Raw genomic sequence first — 18691 nt, forward strand, 5'->3', positions numbered from 1 at the left:
TTCTTTCCAAGAGGTAGGAGCCTCAGTACTGTCCACCAGCCAGCTGTAGCTGCTACCTTCCAAACTATTTCACCACAACGTCCTCTAGGTATAAACTAGAGACACGTTTAGCTATTAAAGTCTTTTGAGAATGTTTGGGTTTATTCTTTGGTGTTCCTAGAGTTGTCACAGAACTTTTAAGATAGCATCGCACCAGGAAAACAGAGAAGTCTGCTGCAGGTTTTAGGGCCAGCTTAAATGTAAACTAGACTGGGTGGAAGTAGGTTACACTAGATATTCTGATTTAAAAAGAAAAACATTTAATCACAGATGAAAACAAGAACATGGTTACCTCTGTAACAAAGTGCAGAAACAGCAAAACACATTTATTTTTCCATTTATTGGCACTTATTTGAAAAATAGCATAAATATTCAACAGAAGAGACAAGTTGACTCACATGCAACTATTAAACCCCTCTACTGATGCATCTTTTTAAAAAGACTGGAAGAGACACCAGGAGGTTCATTCTTAAGAAATAAGCAAGATTTAACAAAAAAAAAAAAAAAAAAGTCTTGCCCTCACCACAAAAGAGTGAATGCACAGCAACTCTTTGGCACATACCTGAAACTGCGAAATGAAACTATGCCGTATTAGACGGAGAGCAGACAGACACTGAACACAAGCTTGTCCCTCTGCCACAGGGATGAAGGGCAGCCTGAATTTAAAAAGGAACTGCAATCAGGAAGTTGGCTAGTACAATAATTTAAGAGGAATGAAATCAGAAGTAAACCATGTCGTATCTTACTTGAACTGAGTAAAACTATTAAATACATTCTATTTTCTTTCTACAGTAAGGACATACAGAAACTGGTCATTGGTCCTCAGGTTACCAGGTCTTTGTGCTCCAAGTTGTCCATTCTAATTTTGATGGCTGCTGTCAACCAAAGCTTCATCCATGTGAATCTTTCACGGCAGAGTTCAGAGTGGGCTTTTCTCCTACTTGAGGAAGCTTCCATACTTTGCTCACTTTATTACACATTACAAAGATTTAGTGTTTAAAAATAAAACATTTTGCTTCATTATTAACCTTTCTAGAGAAAAGGCTTGAAACCACATAGTTACAGACATATACACATGTACAAATGGGGACCCAGCTGGGGAAGTTCAATTGCACAACAGGAATGAACAACCAAAATGAGGTTGCCACTGGAAAATCTGAAACAGCTGTCTATGGTGGGGTTTGCAGATTTTTCCTCCCGTTTGGGAAATTTCAGGGTTGAGATCAGGACGCCTCAGCCCACTGACTTTTCACATACAGTACAAGAATCCTGCAACACCTCAGATTACCAAATTCTAGGCTCCCAATCAGCATCCGAAGTTTTCAACAGCAGAAATAACTTGATGCCATTGTTTGAGGAAGTGACATCAGGAGATTAAATACAGATTAAACATGTTTGGTCACCTCAGCCTGTAAAAAGGCATCAAGATACCCCACTGTGTTTGTCCAATAGAAGTCATATATGAGGACAAACACTGTCTGTTAAAATAATGCACTTCTCCAGTACTAAATACTAAAACCTCAAGATTTAATGTTTTGTTCCAAACATTACTATTTTTCCCTATTAAAAGACCTTTAACAGACCATCTACCACTCTAATACGTCATCTAAATGGGGAAGAAAAAAAAATAATACAAAAACCCAGAAGAATGTTCCACACCTAATTTGGATTTAGTCACAACAGCAGTCATGATTATGAATAAAATCCAACATGTAAATTTGACAATTCACCAACTTGTTCTTTTCACATCTATTAGAATACAGAACTGATTAACAGCCAATCATAACAGAACACAAGAATCAATCCCCCACCCCAATATTCCCCCTTTCATATAAAGAACAAAAAATATAAATATCTAACGCTCAGGGAATAAAAACAAATTAGTAAGCTGCTTCATTGGTTTCAGACTGAGTACAAATGTGAAAGTTACCTGTTACTACATAAGCACCACTTTATATTAGTGAGGACACTGCCTGTTGGCTGATGGAAAGTCAAGTCTTCCATGAGCAGAATGTACATACAGTATTTGTAGCTTATGCCAACCAGACGATATCCATTGTAAATCAACAGCTTGCTTACTGATGTTAGCATCAAATATGTTTGCAATTCCAATGCTTACTGTATTTTAGTAAATGTCATACAAATCACTACAAACGTGAATTCCTCCTCAAGGAACTATTCTGGGAGTTTTCTAGAAATAACGACATTTCTGGAGTTCCTATGAGGAACAGAATCAGTTACACACAACAGAAAGTCTTATTGATATCCAGCCTGTTTCTTGCCATCCATTAGCAGACTTCTGCTCCTCAATTAATAGGTAACTTAGCTGTAAGATCTACCGGTAAAAAAGGAGATCTGGAGTCAGAAAGTGAGACTGGAGAGTCTGTGTTGGTGCCGACTTCAGCTGGTGAGTCACAGGAAGAGCCTGCACTGCTTCTGTTGTCATCAAGAGCGTGTGACGACAGACTGAAAACAGAGTGACATCAAGACAGAAGAAATGAGGTACTCCTCCTGGTAAGTTTCAAATGCTAGCTTCCATTCATTATAAAGCCATCTCAAAAACAAATGTACATCTCTGAAGGAACACTAAGCCCTATGATTTGAAATAAATCTGCAACTACACACCTTGCAGTCACTTCCAAACAGACAGATAACATTCTGCCGATTCCCTCCCTCAGCTCACCCAGAAATAGCGCACAGATTAGAAGCATCGGCCTGAGTGATTCATTGCAACTTTACCCCATCTCCTACAAGGTCCTGGGCTAGCATCTATCCAGAGGCCTCTTTCGTCAGGAGAGCCGACGATAAACTGTACGTACTTCAGTTGTTTCATTACATGTTTCACAGGACACAAAATTATAACTATAGGTGATCTCTCATCAGTGATATCATCAAAGTGTTTTTAAAAATTACCATCTCCTAAACCAAGATGCAGCAACTGAACTGGCACTGCTATGCCTACTGTGACTAGGGTGTGCAAAAAGGTATTGTTTTAAAGTACTTTTAAAACATCTGTTTTATTATTGCCACTGCAATAGGCTCAAAGCTTGTGCACAGCTACGTAACTTGGCTGAGGGGCAAAAAGGACAAGCGTACTGTGAACAACCCTGTCTCAACAGTGTGGGCACACCCTATGTATTATTAACCTCTTGACTAAAATACTAAATCAAAATCCCTTGCTATTTCAAGTCATTACAATTTTTTACATAGTACTTTTTATCTCCTCCCAACAGGAAGGGACAGACAGACTCATCTTCCTATATGACTAAGAGCAAAGAAAAAAAAAAGAAAAAAACCCCAATCCGCCCACAAGCATTAGCATTCCTATTTGATTGCAACTTGAAACCAGGCTCCAAAAATTGCCAGCCATGAGGTACCTTTTCCTAAACATGCTCAACTCCCATATACGTGAAGCATGTTAACAATCAGTCCTAGATATTGTAAAATTGTAGTGAGTATTACTGCCTGTCTACTGTGATAATTTTAGTGCTTCAGAATTATGGGATGTCTATATTAATAATAAAAAAAACAAAAAACAAAAAACTGCAAGCATGATCATTGCTAGATGGAAAAAGACTTGCAGTGCTTCTGATGAAATCAACACAATAAATAGCACAGCATTTACCATCCCCCAAGGTCCGACTGATGGGAAACTTCAGAGGTAAGCATGTTGGTGGATCCTTGGAATAATCTTTTTGGATGATCTTCTATCTCTGTTACACCTTTGGTAAGAGATAAGGAGTGATAAAAATTACTACTCATTTGAACTAAAGTCTACTTTCAATGTACTTCTACAGAGCAAACAGAACAGAGGTTCAAACTTGTTACAATACATTGTTATTTTATATGTAAAACAGAGACCTTTGGTGCTGAAATTTTAAAGACTCTATATTTCTTTGAAACATTTTAGTCCAAGCTTCAGAAAAGCTTAGTGAGTTATGAACTCAGGTTTAGATATCACATAGTTATTCTTCAGTAGCGACGAATAATCTTTTTTGTTCAGTTTATTCAGCTATCGGTTCATTGACTAGCTCCACCAAAGTAGAGAAGCTGAGAATAAGGAAAGCTTGTTTTCCTCTTGCAATCATAAAAACAAAGTCCAGGATTATCACTAAACTTATATACTGACTTTGATTTCCAAATACGCTAGAAGACAAGAAGATAGATACCTGCTTAAATAGGCTATGACAGAACTCAGATAAAAGTATTTTAAAAGCTGTCTCAGAGCCAGAAGTGTTCTGTTACAAAAGGTGAAGCATGAAGATGCAATAAAATAACCAGGAGTTAAACTTGAAGAAAGATGTAGGAAGGTAGAGAAACATTTCCCAATAAAGCTGCAAGGTGTCTACCAGGTCTCTGCATCAGTTTTTGGATGTGAAGGGTGATTTTAAATCTACAGTACCTGTGCGCTTCAGGACTTTCAAAATTTTCTATTTGTGAAATACACCAATAGTTGTATTTCTTATTTTGTTAAGCAGGTTACAGCAGTGGAGAGGCATTAGAACAGAACAACTATTAGTTTTACGGAATAGTAAAAGCTAATTTATCTATTTGTCTGTTTTATCCCTACAAACAGTTCAATTTCTTTGGTCATCCGTAATATTGTCTGTTTCTAGTCACTCTTTGAAGTATCAGCCAATTGAACAGAAGTATGACGAAAGCTGTAAGAATTATTATAAAATTAACATGTTGGCATATTAGCCAAAACCAAATACTGTACCTTTTCTTTTTATTGACCCAAGAACACTTGGTCGAATGCAGTTAATTGGACTCTGGCTTCTCCTGCTAAAAGAAGGCATATGCTATATATGTAAAGAATCAAAAGATATTCAGATAACAAACTACTAAGTGAAAAACATTAAGAAAATAGGCCTTAAAACAGCTTATCCAAAGAAAGACTTTTTTTTTTTTCCTGAAGATAGACCTTAACAGAAAAAGTTTAATCACATTATTTCACAGCTGGGGCAGGCTAAAAGCTCACATCGAGACACTGACTAGATCTCAGTTGACAGGCAGTATTTGCTGATCTGTTAAGGCCTGATAAAATTTAATTGTATGCCCACATCACTCAAAACAACATCCAATGCAACTAAAACCAGAATCAATAACAAACCCTAAATCTGTTTGTTTGGGTTTTTTTCCCCCCTTAGAATTCAAATCAATTCCTTAAGATGTCATTAAGAGCAATATAGAGACTACACTGAGAAGACAGAAGCCACAATGCAGCCCACTTCCCTGCTGTTATGACATAAGGATCTTAAATATTTTAGAGTATTGTAAAATCTGAAGTTTACATGAATATATAGTTATATTTGTGATCAGAAATCAATTATGTATATAACAAATTCTGGTATTTCAAAAAGCCTACTGTGAACAAGCTATGTCAATTTTCTATTATTGATATGATCTGATACTTACCTTGAAAATCGCCTTGTGGGACTTGGGCTAGGACTTGGAGGTAATCCACTGCTACTCACCAAACTTTGCAAAGATGGTGAGAAACATTGCTGAGAGCAAAACAGTTTGTGTTATTTATGTATAAAACTGGATCATACCCATATGCTAATAACTGATCTTTATCACACGTAAATAAGCAACCCACTATCAATTTATGCAACCAGTCAATATGGCTGAGTACACCGAGATACCACTTTTTGTTCCTGGGGAAAACAAAAAAATTAAAAATTGGACAGATTCCATTTTCATGCAGAATACATGCAAGTTGACAGGGATTTATTTCACCATAGTCTGGTTAATCAGACTATGGTTCATAAAATAAGAATGTATGCCCCTACTTCTTATTCCAAGAGGAAAGCAAATAAAGAATAAGGTTTATTAACCACAGATTAACAGTTGAACACTCCCCAGAAACGTACATCCACAAGATGTGCAACTGCTAGCTGGTATTTTCTGGTTTGGGGTTTTAGGGGTTTTTTTTGTTTACTCTGTAGTTTCTTGTCTGCAGCTGAGGTAGAAAGGAGCAGATGGCTTAATCTTTTGCTACTAATTCGGTTGAATTTATTTAGCACTACTCAAGAGAAAACCATTATTACCACATTTTGCTCACCTTTCCTATTCCTCTGGTAGGTGAAGGAGCTGGAGAAACTGGGACAAAGTCTACTTGCTTTGGTGATGATGATTTTTCAAAATCATTGTCACTCTGTAAATAGTACATATAATTAATCTTATAAGCAAGTACCTTCACATGAAAAGGACTGATTGGTGTGGAACTGAGTAAGATTCCACAGTTATTCTCCATCATATTCATAATTTTTAGGTAGCCATTTATAAGCTTATATTTAACAACAGAAAAAAGCCTTAAACATTACTTGGTGAGTATCAGAACGTGGAAGAAAATTTGAATGGGCAGACATCCATGCGATTTTGTTTTGACATACCAGCCCAAGGAACCCACACGTATCCTTGAACAACTGATAATTCTATGCCTTGTTAGTGTGAAAAATCGCTGATCAAAAGCAGTGAGATACTAACACTTTAATTGTAGGTCAAACTATAAAAGAAAATGTTGACATGAGAGTCTCTAGTGTCCCAATACCGATAACAGAAACACAAATTAAAGCATGAATGCATTACCAGGCTCAAGCTCTCCTCCCATGAGTGGCTCATCTGCATTGCTACTTGCACTTCTCTATAAAGAAGAAAAGAAGTGTATCATCCCAGGCCCACAGAAGACTGCAATAAGTATTCTAGTTTGCCTTAACGCTTACCTTTCACGTACTGTTTCTCTGTTCATCAAATTCATTCCTTCTTCCTAAAGATTAGCAGATGAAAAATAAAGACCAAAAAAAAAGCTTTGCTGCAGCAAATCAGAAGAGCTCTAGTTTCATTTCACTTCAGTATGCAGAAAATTTAATTCAACTCAATTAAGCAACAATAACCTTAAGCTCTCACTACATGAAAAGGAGTGAGGGGGAGAGGATGGGAAAGAGATGTAGCAAGAGACACCACCACGTAAGAAGTGCTTATGGGAGTTGGTTGTTTCTCAAGCAGCTTTTTTATTTTCGTTACTATCCAAGATGTAGTTACAAAACTGAACAACGAGAATACGAACCAAAAATTCTGCATGTGCATCTTTATGCAGACTGTTACAAATACTAGAAAATACAGAGACTGTACACGAGTACAGATAATCCTCAAAAGCATAACTCGATCCTTATCTTATGCTGTGTATTAGTAATTAACTAGATTCTGTCAGCATTTAATTTGCAATGCAGTAGCTTTTTTTTCTAAAACATCCACAAAATACTATTAAAATAGATCAAAGTTGTAAAATTACACTAAATGTTAACACCAAGTTAAAGTATAAACTTGACTCAATCCCCTCTTAAGTACACACCTTTCCTTAAAACTAACTGAAAACTGTCCAGTCTGTTGAGTGAATTAGTAGATTCCCTAATTTAGTCCAGTTCAAGATTAAAAGTTCAACTAAACATCTTCACAATCATCATCATATGTAGGAAGAGTCTTACTAACATAGCTCAACTGTATGATTATTTGCTAAGATTTGAAAGAAATCTGAAATAAATCACACAGGTTCCCATCTGTGCCAGGAAGGACACAGGACATGGAATTTCAACTTGTGAATTTAATGATCAAACACAAATGAGGAAATGTCATTGTTTGCTTTAATAAATGTATGGAACAAGGATGAATACAGAAGTATTTTCCAAAAAATTGAATTATCATGCTTTACTTCATGTAATATAGCAGGGCCACAGTAGTTCATTCCCTTGTTCCCATCACATTTACATATTAATCCTAATCTTTTTTATGTTGACATGATCTAGGTAATCCTGCTCCAGCAGGGGGATTGGACTAGATGATCTTTTGAGGTCCCTTCCAATCCCTAACATTCTGTGATAAAAACAGCTCTACAACTGACTCGAGTGCTTCAGAGTCTCTTTAGGCCAGTAAATTATTTGCATAATGAAAGCAAGCAGTTATTTTCTTCAGGATTACTACACATGCACCTTAAATATCTGAGGTGGGAAGCAGAAGTGCCTTCCATCATTTCAGACATCATACCCTGAAAATGCTGTCCGAAGCATTAAACTGTTCTCTTAACTTTTCACCCTGTAAAAATCAAGCCTATCCACTGAAAACTAGCAAGCTAAAAAAAAAAATTATAAAAAAAAAAAATCAAGCATCTTCAAGCCAATTTTATAAACATTCTACTGTCAAAAAGTCAGCATATAAAATGGAGAAGCCACCAGAGTCTGAGCTTGTTGATTTTAAAACTTGAGTCTTTAGACTGCGGTCTGTTGTCTGGTAGCAGTGCTATTTAAGCCTACTCAGATATTTGCCACACACCCCGCTCCCTTCCTAAGTGTTTGCTCTTCTGCCCTTCCCCCTCCGCTCATGCTCTGACAGCACAAGTACAGTGATCTGCATAAAAAAATTATACAGATAAAAAATAGCCCAGCCAGAAGAGTTCAAACTATTTTTTAGCCAGAGTGCTAAAAGTTCATGTTGTGGCTGCACAAAAGTCTTGTGCCAACACAAGTTAAAGAACGCTTTGTTATTGGCCCTCAATATTTATGCTGGCACTAATGCCAAAAACTTGGTGAAACTTTACCCTAAGGGTTTACATTAAAGGTTTCCTTTCTAAAATGTCCGTTTTAAGATTTCTCTTTCTGCTCAAATCATCTTCTCACTATAAGATGCACTCTATGAAATTTAGAACTCTGCAGACAAGATACAGCTTTTACTTTGGAAAAGGCCCTGAAGTGATAAGACTCTGCAGACTCTGTACTACAGTTTCAAAGTAAAATCTGTTGCCATTTGAAGGACATTACACATTAACCGCAAAAAAAAAACCACCACCCATAAAAAAAATAAAATTTTTAAAAAATTAGAATCTGTGCTTACCTGTTTGATTTGATGAAGACGGCTGCTAGGAATACGGATAGGAGATGATGGCACAAACTGCAAAACAAAGCCACATACAACTGAAACGCACTTAGAAACTACAGCTGAAAGGAGAGAAAGTGCAGGAATATTAGTAATCACTCTACAGTGGTATCCCAAACTAAAAAAGTATGTTTGTTGGGTTTTGTTTTTTTAAACATTCGTAACATTCTCAGTGTACATAAACTACAATAACTACTTGCAAGAACATAATATGTATTCCCATATCATACTGCTTTGTATGCTCACAGATGCTAGTTGGTATCAGCCTGTCTTTCATTTCATTTCCAGGCAACTAGAACTCACAGCCTTCTCTACAGAAGGAAGCTGCTTTTAACTAGCACACTGCCACCCTTAATATATATGGTAGCATAAATATTTTTGTTTAAGTGATCCAGAAAGCTCCCCAATAGATCATTTAAAAACACAAAGCCAAAACCACACATTGTATGAAAAGGTTTCTGGATTGTTGTTTGCCTATAAACAAGTACTTTGTCAGGTTAAAAATACCAGCTATTAGAAGGTTAGCAAAGAGTTAAATACCTTATGGTTTCTCAAGAGCTTCACCAATTGGGGTGAAATCGGACACGATGTCACTAAAAATGGTCTTCTGTTAATTTTGTCAGTTTTGCATCAACACCTCACTGGAATACTAAGATCTAAAACTGTGTACTCAAAATCAATCAATTAAAAGTGATTATTTTCTCAAATTGTAATTTTCTTTCATGTATTTCCCATCCCTCAAACATCTGACCATCAGCTGACTTTTGTCATAACCCATTCAGGGATCAAAAATTCAAAGTTTTTGTCAGAGAGGTTTAACAACTTCTCTGTAAGCCTGACAACCCCTCCAAAAAAACAAGGTGCCTTTTTAAAATGTGCAGCAAGTAAGGTTTGTATTATTACTAAGTGTTAATACACTTTATGCAGTAAGGGTTCATCAGCTTCACAAAACATTACTAGAGCTCTTCATTACACTAAAGTTGGAGAACTAACAAACATTCTGTTAACCATTTACTGCACCATCTTATCAGTGCCATGGACAATACAAAGATTTTTGCTGTCTTGCACAAAAGGTTACGGTAAGTTATCACAGACTATTAATGCTTCATATATCCAGAATCCTCCCTCTAAAAAAACCATCAAGCCATCACGCTGTTTTCTCACAAAAGATATTACCCTACCACACACAGAGCACATCTAATGTTTGTGCCAGAATTTAGTCATCATAATATATACTACTAAAGTCTAATGGCTATAACGTTTTGATCTGCTACTTCTTCAGTCCAGTTTAGGTCAGCTTTGCTATTATACCAGGCTCCCAAACATCCTGCGCACCAATAAAAATTCCTCCAAGTTGTACCAGCCAATGCAGACCTTGAGTTGACCTTGATTCTCACACAGAGAAAAGGATCTGGACAATAGTACATTCCTGCCCATTCACTCTGTCACTCCACAGAAGAAACGCATTTGTTCCACTCATTATAGTCTAGTTTTATGACTGTGATCCACATACTTTAAGGTTTGACATTAATGGAATATACACAAAACCAGTGGCTCGCAGTGTAAAATAAAAATTATAAAAGACAGTTCAGTGTTCCTCTGCAGGATCTAATGCACTAACTAAACCCACTAGCTCTGAGGATCCTACAGCTCATCTCCAACAAGTCATGATCCTTGCTTTGTCAATGCTTAAAACTCACTTTTTGCCTGTTCATAGTCCTTTGATTTATTTCTTGCAAAAAAACCCCTCGGTCACTTTTAAAGGATACTTGCTCAAGCAGATTGTACATGTTTGTTAAAATTATGCTACTCAAATTCCCAATGTTTAAAGAAAGCACAAAGCTTAACAAAAAAAACATTACAAACTATTACATGGAAAAGAAACACCTTCCCCTTCCTCCCTTCTCCAGTACGTTAGATAAGCTTTTTCACTGAAGGTAAAGTTTCAGAAGTGCCAGTCTGGCAGGCAGCACAGCCAAAGGAAGCAGTCACCTGCCCCGGCACCTCTGCCCTTCCACTGCTGTCCCTGCAGTGCCCTCTGCCTTCTGCCAACACAACTATTCATGGGGCCACGTAGCGAACTTACCTAGCTTTAAAAAAAAAAAAAAAAAAAAATTTAAAAAAAATCAACTTTTGCTGAAACAGTAGCTAAACATCTAACCACAGACTAAAATGCTTTGCTTAAACAACGAAACAAAACACCCAACCACACAAACAAAACAAAAAACACCAAAACATTTACTCACTAAATGCCACTGATATCTTCTGAAAGGAAATAAACAGTGGATATTGAGCCTAGTTAACCCTTCCTTGACGATTACATGTAATGTCAGAAAACTGCAGATTAAGACCCAGCCACAATGCAATAGCTGCCCTGTAGTAACCGTTAGAAAAGAGTTGGAGAAGCTACTCAAAAAAGAAGAGATTTTAGAATTCAGCTGAGCAACTGGGACAACCACAACAGCCCTGAAGATGGAATTAGATAGAGTATGACCTTCAGTTATCAGAGCATTTTAGCAGCTCCCGTTGTTCCCATGACAGTGAACACAACACAGATTAGACAAATACTAATAAATTTTTTTCCACAAAGTTTAACAAAACATAAAATTTTAGCTGTATTATAATACTAAATTAACCAAGTTTCAGTCACTTCCTGATCTTAACCCTCTTTATTAGAGCTTACACTGCACTAAAACTTGGACTAGTTTTCCTAAATGCAAAAAAGTGGGTTTTGAAGTACACCTTATCACCTACTTGTTGTAAAATTTAATTTACCAAAGTAGATGTCATCTAGGTCCTTAGAACATCTCTAATATCATAAAATTATACTTAATACTTCGCTATAGCAAGAATACCAGGTGAGGTTGCTTAGGGTCCTTAATACTGAAAGTTTACTTATTTTCACAAAAGCATTTATCTATGGATGATCCTGGTTTAAGACCACAGAAGGATGAGATAATCTCTAGGTTCCTTTCCAATGCCATCCTCCCTGCCATCTTCAACAGTATCATAAATCAGACCATAATTCAAAGAAATATTTCAAAGTGGCCAAGGCACTGATCTAGCAGTTAATGGAGCACTTGATTTTTAGCATAAGTAAAATTTCAACTCTGTTTTGTCAACACCTGGTCAGCCGGGGATGAAGAAGAAAGTTAACTTTCAGGATGCTTTTTAATAACCTTCAAGTAAGGTGAAGGGTAAAGAACATCCATCCCATGAAGATGGGAACACTGGTTCAGCCCAGAAGACTGAAGCACCTATTAGGGGCAGCCAGAAGAGCTAGCCCATCAATGAACTAGCTCCTGCTTCCCAGCAAGTCTGGGGCAATGCATCCTAAATTAGCGGGTTTTTTTCCCAACAATTGAGGACCTTCAGGAAGTAAACATAATAAACTGAGCTTTCACCTTTCGTCTCACCACAAGCATTAACAAATTTACCCTGTGCTGCCATGCTGGAAATACATATGAAGAAAGAGACTGTTGTTTAAGAAATCTTTACCATAATACATTCTATCTAGCAGGAGAAAGGCCTTTTCCACCAGTCTTCTCAGACTTTTACAGAAGTATCCCAGTTCTTTACTGATGCAAACCTCTGCTGAAGTAGTTGTCTGACCTGATTTTAAAACAGAATTTTAGCTAAGGGGCATCAGTCAAGAAAACGGGAGAGTAGTATTCTTTAGCCATTAACATGGGGCTAACAAATTATTTCTAAAGCATCTTCAAAAGGTAATAAAGAAAAACAGGGTAATTGCTGTAAGCATTACAGGGACTTTGTTTCCCATACTTAAAAGAAAATTGATACTACTCCCCTCCCACCCCAACACAGCTTAATTTTTCCAAAACATTAATAACCAACTGAATGCAGCTGGATGTTACCTGTGTCTAACTGTTTCTTAAGGCTTTCTTAGGGGAAAAAGTTACATTTCTGGTTATACATGAAAGTCTGATGAAAAATTGTTTTGGTTAGAGGAAATAACTACCCCATGCTCCCTAACCCTTTAAGGGTCAGCAAATCATGCTGTCTATGTGATCCTGTACAGGTGTTCTAAATCAGTCAAAGCCACACCCTTCAACCACAATTTGTACAATACTAAACACAAGATATGCAATATTTTCTCTGGGTTTAGACTAATATTTTAAAAATTCAGATTTGGGGAGTTGCAATAACTGAAGTCTGACAAAAGTTGAAATCACGAATGTCTCTAAGAGATATAGAATCATTCAGCCTGGAAGTCTCAAGGTTCATGTTCTATTGGCCAGTGATATCTTGTTATATCAGTTGTTGATTACAACAGTCTATTCTGTCATTACTATATAAAAGACAACTGAAGATCAGAACATCACTGCACCTTCTTTTTAAAAAAATCAGATATTATTAGCATGCTGGTTACTGAACAACACATCTGTATAATTAGCTTTCCTTGTGAACTACCTTTCTTACTCTATCTTAGAACATCTGCTTGCATGTTATAAACAAAGTCATGATGACAATGAAATACAAGTACCCTCCAAGGCCAAATGGTCTATAAATAACATTTCACTATAGCTACAGTGTATCAATGTCACAGTCTAGAGCCTTGTTTCTGAAAACACGTGGCATTAGTTTCACAGACTACAATCTAATTTTCTTCTTTAACCTTGTTTGCACACTTCTGCTTTGGACCTAATGAGGTTGGTCTAATAGTTTTCTTACCAGACTATGACGATTCATAACTGTGGTACTGTTCCTGCGGGTTCGCAAAACATTAGCCTGGAACACCTGTGAATTATCGCTGTGAAAAGAAACACTTGTCAAATGCAAAAGCCATTTCCTTCCTATCAAAAAGTACCTCTTAATGTAAGTTCAGTTTCAAATGCTACGACAGCTGTCATTTCAAGGAAAAGCACTCCAGAGACAGGTATGTAAGAACTCTTTTAGCTTGTTGGCAGAGTGGAAACCAAATTGCTCTTCCCCTCAAATCCCAGCTACTTCAATTAATGACCAATTAATCACATTGAGTCTTCAGAATAACTGAAAAAAATTAAGACTGATCATTTCTGTGGGAATTTGTTATGTTTGGAACGGCTGCAGGTTGTGTATTGCTTTGAACGTCATTCAACAGAACAAATTTATAAATGGCACATAACCAATAACTGAAACCAGCCTCAATGCCATAGATAAAATAGAAAAAAATGATCAGTATCTTGATAAATCTTATCACTACAAACATTTAATAAGTTCTGAACTTTTTTTCCAGGAGAGGTTAAATTAAACATACAGTAAAACCAGTTTTTAAAGCCCTAAGACTTTTGACCACAGCCATGCTTCTAACCAGGAAGCAGCACACACACTTAAATAACACAGAATTAGTTATCTGATATAAAATGAGCTCCTTTCTCAAGGCAACTTTAGTTCTATTAATTCCTAAAGTAAGTTTCACTGGTCATCCCTAGTGTATCAACAGCCATTGATCAGCACTTAATGAATGTGACTGCAGAAATTGAGTTTTATGGTCACTAGAATAAAAAATTTGAGCCACATCCCCATGCCTATAAATCATCAAGGAACTTCACAGGCAAACGGATCCAAATGTAAGATTGCAATTAGATCCAAATTACAAGAAGTCACTGGGTTGTATCTTTTTGTTTCAGCTGCTAACTTGCAATGAACAAAAGCACTACACAAATACAATTTCTTAAAACTAATCGACCGATAGTATTACCTTGTTCTAAACACTGATAATCATAATGCAGTTTAAAGACACATCACTAACAGAATGCTCCAGTTTAAAATGGAGGATTAAAGACACGTAAGTTTTAGATAGCTTTTATCTAGCTGTAAATAAAAAATAAACAAAGCTTATACTGTGAAAGAAAAGCCAGTAGGAATCGGCATAAGCACTGTGCTCTTCGCCAAGAAGAATGCATTGACTCTCTTTCTCTGAAACATCAAGTACAAATGACCAGACATCATTCACAATTTTCAAAGAAGTTTCACTCAGTTTACACCCACAAGAGATCAAACAGTTGCCATTTGGTAGGTGATGGAACAGGACAAATTTAGGGGATCCATGAGCTGATGTTTAGAGATGAGATTTGCTGGCTGAGATTTGCTGGCTGAGGCCAACAGCTACAACTCCTTTTTAGTGGCAGTGTACTGGTTGGTACGCAAACACAACACAAACAGTACATCCTGAAATACAGAGTTTGAATGGAGAAAACAGGTTGGAATGATTCTGTGACACGTTACCATAGGCTGAGTCCAATATTCAGTGCTAAATAGAAAGGAAGAGAGGGAGAGAAGAAAACCCCTACAATATCCTTACACCTTTAATCTCCCTTGCAAAAACACCAGAGCTGGTCAGAGCTCAGACTTCCTTTCACAGAAAATTCTTACAGTTCCCATTAAAAATCAATTTTATTTCACATGAAAACAAGAATCAAGAGTTCTGTGAAAGGTAACTTGTGATCTAAAATATTCCACTTAAAAATGTTCTCTGGCTCTACGGTAACTCATTCTCCAAGCTCCTTACTAAATCTGTTAATCAAGAAGTCAAAACAGGAGGCCGAGTAGAAAAAGCAAGCTGTTCAAGAGCAAGAGCTTTTGTTTCAGTTTACCCAACGAAGCCATTCTAGGAAAAACTGAAGTTTCTTGCCAAGAGCTGCAATCTTGCAAAAACAGTTTTCTACTGGAAAATTCCTAACTAACAGGCAAACCACTGCAACAACCTCCAATTAGTTCAGTGGCATTTCAGTTTAATTTGTTTGAACACATAATGTATAGTGTATGCACAGTTTCAAGGCAAGAGCTCAGGCTTACCCTTCTACTTGCCCAAGCCCTGAAATAAATAATTTGTTTACAGCATAGTTATGGGATTTTTTTTTTTAAGAGAGTCTCACAGTTTGTAAGAAGCAACTTATAAAATGCTGAGATTATAAAAACACCTCGTCTCAGTTAAATAATTAGTTTACCTGCTCAGAAATCTCCCCAAGGAACAACTGCCATTCACAATACTTCTATACTGCATGGAAATGTAAACTGATAGTTGTTTCATCACAATTATATTTACTTAACATTAAATCATGACTGAATATGCAAGAATTAATATTTCCTCTTAACTGTAATGAACTATTAACCATTTTGGTACAAAAGATTTATAATATTTGTCACTTAATATCTAGTTCCTTACAGAAACATGAAGCTTAAGGAAAAAAAACAGTAAGTACTTATGCATTATACTATCTTTTACAAAGTTTATTGCCAACATGCTCTCCCCAGCTGCAGACATACTACTAGTAGCAGCACATGGACCACCATGAAGTAAGATGGTAGCCACACCACAGAGCAGATGGGGGCATCTCCCAACTTCACCACAGCCCAGAGGAGGCAAGAAATAGCACTCAGAGTTACAAACTTACCCAAACACAAAAGCATACAAGAGACCATGAATATCTGAGAGCTTTCCTCCTAGCTCTAGTCTGGGACTGCCACTCTCTGCCCTGTCAGCTGAAGAGAGCTGAAAACACATGGCAAATATCCAACCCACCTTGCAAATACCACCTGCCGCAGGCTGATGGCAATATCCATACTAAGAAAATTAGTATCCTCCAGCAAAACTCCAGGACAACTGATACATTGTTTTACACTAAATGTAAAACTTACATATCTTTCAAGGTCCCACGAAATTATATTCTTCACCGAATTCACCCAGTCGTTCTGAAAGATTTTACTGTTGTAGTCATACACAGTGCAGTGATTTTTTTTGGTCAAACTTGAACCATTACAGAAATCACAGAGATCGCTACTTTATCTATAATAACGGCCACAACCTTGACACTACACACTGTATGTTTCTCAGCTACACAACACACAGACCTAGACGAAAACAAACCGTTTTAATAAAGCTACAGCACGTCTACCTAGGGTTTCTTGCATCCCTCCGCACTTAGACGGGTATCTTGCCTAAATCCCTCCCCGCTTCGGACAGCGGTCAGGAACTCACGTTTCCCCATACGCCCAAAGCACCCCAAAACATCACTACGGCTTTGCGCTGAGGGACTGGCGGTGAGGAGCAACGACTGAGCCGCGCGGCACCAACACGCCTCCCAGCCCGGCCTGGATAAACACGGAGCAACCCCCGGGGCTACAACCCGGGCTGCCGAAACCCCCCCACCCCGGCAGCCTGACCCGGGGCGGACCGGGCCGGGCCGCGCTCACCTGAGCCCGTGGATGAGGGGGGCGCTGTTCGATCTCCTCAGGCCGCCCCCGTCGCTCGGGGCCGCGGCGCTCCCCGGCGGCAGCTCCAGGTCCAGCTCCATTTTCTCCTGAGCCATCTCGGCAGCGGCGGCTCCGGCTCCTCCCGCTCCGCCGCGACGCCCATTCACTGCCGGCGGCCGCAGCGGCTCCTCATGCCGCCGCTCTCCCCAGACAGGCGCGGTGCGACCGCCCCTACAGGCCCCGCGGGCGGCGCCGCAGGCAGAGGCCGGGGGCGCGCCGGGCCCGGCGAGGGGGGCGGCCCCAGCAGCGTCCCATGCCGGGGGCAGCCCGTTCCCCCACCCGCTGTCGCTGCCGGACGAGCTCCCCGGTCGCGGTCCCGCCGCCGCCTCCTCCTGAGGGGAGTGGGCGCCTCGGGCCGGACACCCCCCCGCGCCCGCCGCAGCACAGTGCGCATGCGCCGCAGGGAGCCCCCGCACGGCGGGCCCGAGCCGGTGGGCCCGCTGCGGCGGGGCGCATGCGCAGAGCGTCCCCGCGGCGGCGGGGCCGGGGTGGCCCGGTGCCCCGGAGGCCCTTTTCCTCCGGGCTTGCGGCCAGCCAGGTGCGGTCTTGGTGCTGCTGCTCCCGCCGAGCCCCTCAGGCGAGGACAACCAAAAATCCTTGGGAGACGTGAGGCGGGATGGAAGGGCACAGCCTCCGCCGCTGGGGTGAGGTGCCCGAGGGGCCGGCGCGGCCTGCCAGCGGGACTGCCCGCCGGCGGCGGGGTGTGGGGGGCCGGAGCTCCCTTGTGCCTGGAGACGTTACAGCCTCAGCTCCGAGCGGTGAGAAAGCTTAAAAACGCACTTGCCGCCTCCCCGGGGTTTCCTGGCCCGGCTGCTTCTCCCAGGCCGGCGGCTTGGCCCGGGCCACCCCCCGCCCAGGGTTACAGGCGTGGAGCTCGGCTCTGAGGCACAGGTACTCAGTGCTATAGAAGACATCCGTACCCTTATTTTTCTGTGCCATAGCAGTTTCTGTTAAGCCTAATCTAAACATTTGTGTAGAGAGCAGTTCTGCCCTCTTGCACTTACTCTCTTATGTGTCAATGTCAATACTTACCTGTTGCTACGTACCTGTCCGACTAACTGTACTTAAATCATTTTATCTAACTGTAGCTAGACATTTACAACTCAGATGTAAATATTTTACATGTCTAAAGTATGTTCATTAGTACTTTCTTGCCAAGTGCTACAATGCTGACCTTTAAATACCAAAAACTAAGCATCTGAGTTAATACCTAACCATTGTCCCTTCTCAGAAATACAGTTGATGGTTCTTTGCAGGCCCAGACATCTTTTCATCAGATTATATTCCAGGTGAGATTTTCAGGCAGTCTTTAAGAACACAAATAACCAGAGAAGAAAGGTAGATTATAGATAGCTAAACCATTTTTTTTCAATTTTTTTCATGGGTCACATGCTTACTCATTTAAGGCCGATGGCATTTTCTAACTTTGAGTGTCTGTGTGTATTTGACCCGTGAGGATATTTCC

The 18691-nt window shown here is 39.4% G+C and overlaps 1 protein-coding gene across 2 annotated transcripts; it reads right to left on the minus strand.

The window, feature by feature from the left end:
• Positions 1-365: 365 nt before the first annotated feature.
• Positions 366-17598, minus strand: LOC137669619 (P2R1A-PPP2R2A-interacting phosphatase regulator 1). Of its 2 annotated transcripts, none has more exons than XM_068411809.1 (10): positions 17167-17598; positions 13663-13741; positions 8929-8985; positions 6768-6811; positions 6634-6688; positions 6107-6199; positions 5458-5546; positions 4760-4824; positions 3665-3761; positions 366-2505 (listed from the first exon to the last, which is right to left on the minus strand). In XM_068411809.1, exons 1-10 carry the CDS (start codon positions 17280-17282, stop codon positions 2346-2348), a joined length of 855 nt encoding a protein of 284 aa, XP_068267910.1. In that variant the 5' UTR covers positions 17283-17598; the 3' UTR covers positions 366-2345. The 2 variants fall into 2 exon arrangements, with proteins under 2 accessions (XP_068267910.1, XP_068267909.1); XM_068411808.1 differs by having other exon boundaries at positions 4760-4821; positions 17167-17363.
• Between the last annotated feature and the right edge of the window lie 1093 nt (positions 17599-18691).

This window comes from Nyctibius grandis, chromosome 13 (assembly GCF_013368605.1).
Source record: "Nyctibius grandis isolate bNycGra1 chromosome 13, bNycGra1.pri, whole genome shotgun sequence".
NCBI lineage: Eukaryota > Metazoa > Chordata > Aves > Nyctibiiformes > Nyctibiidae > Nyctibius > Nyctibius grandis.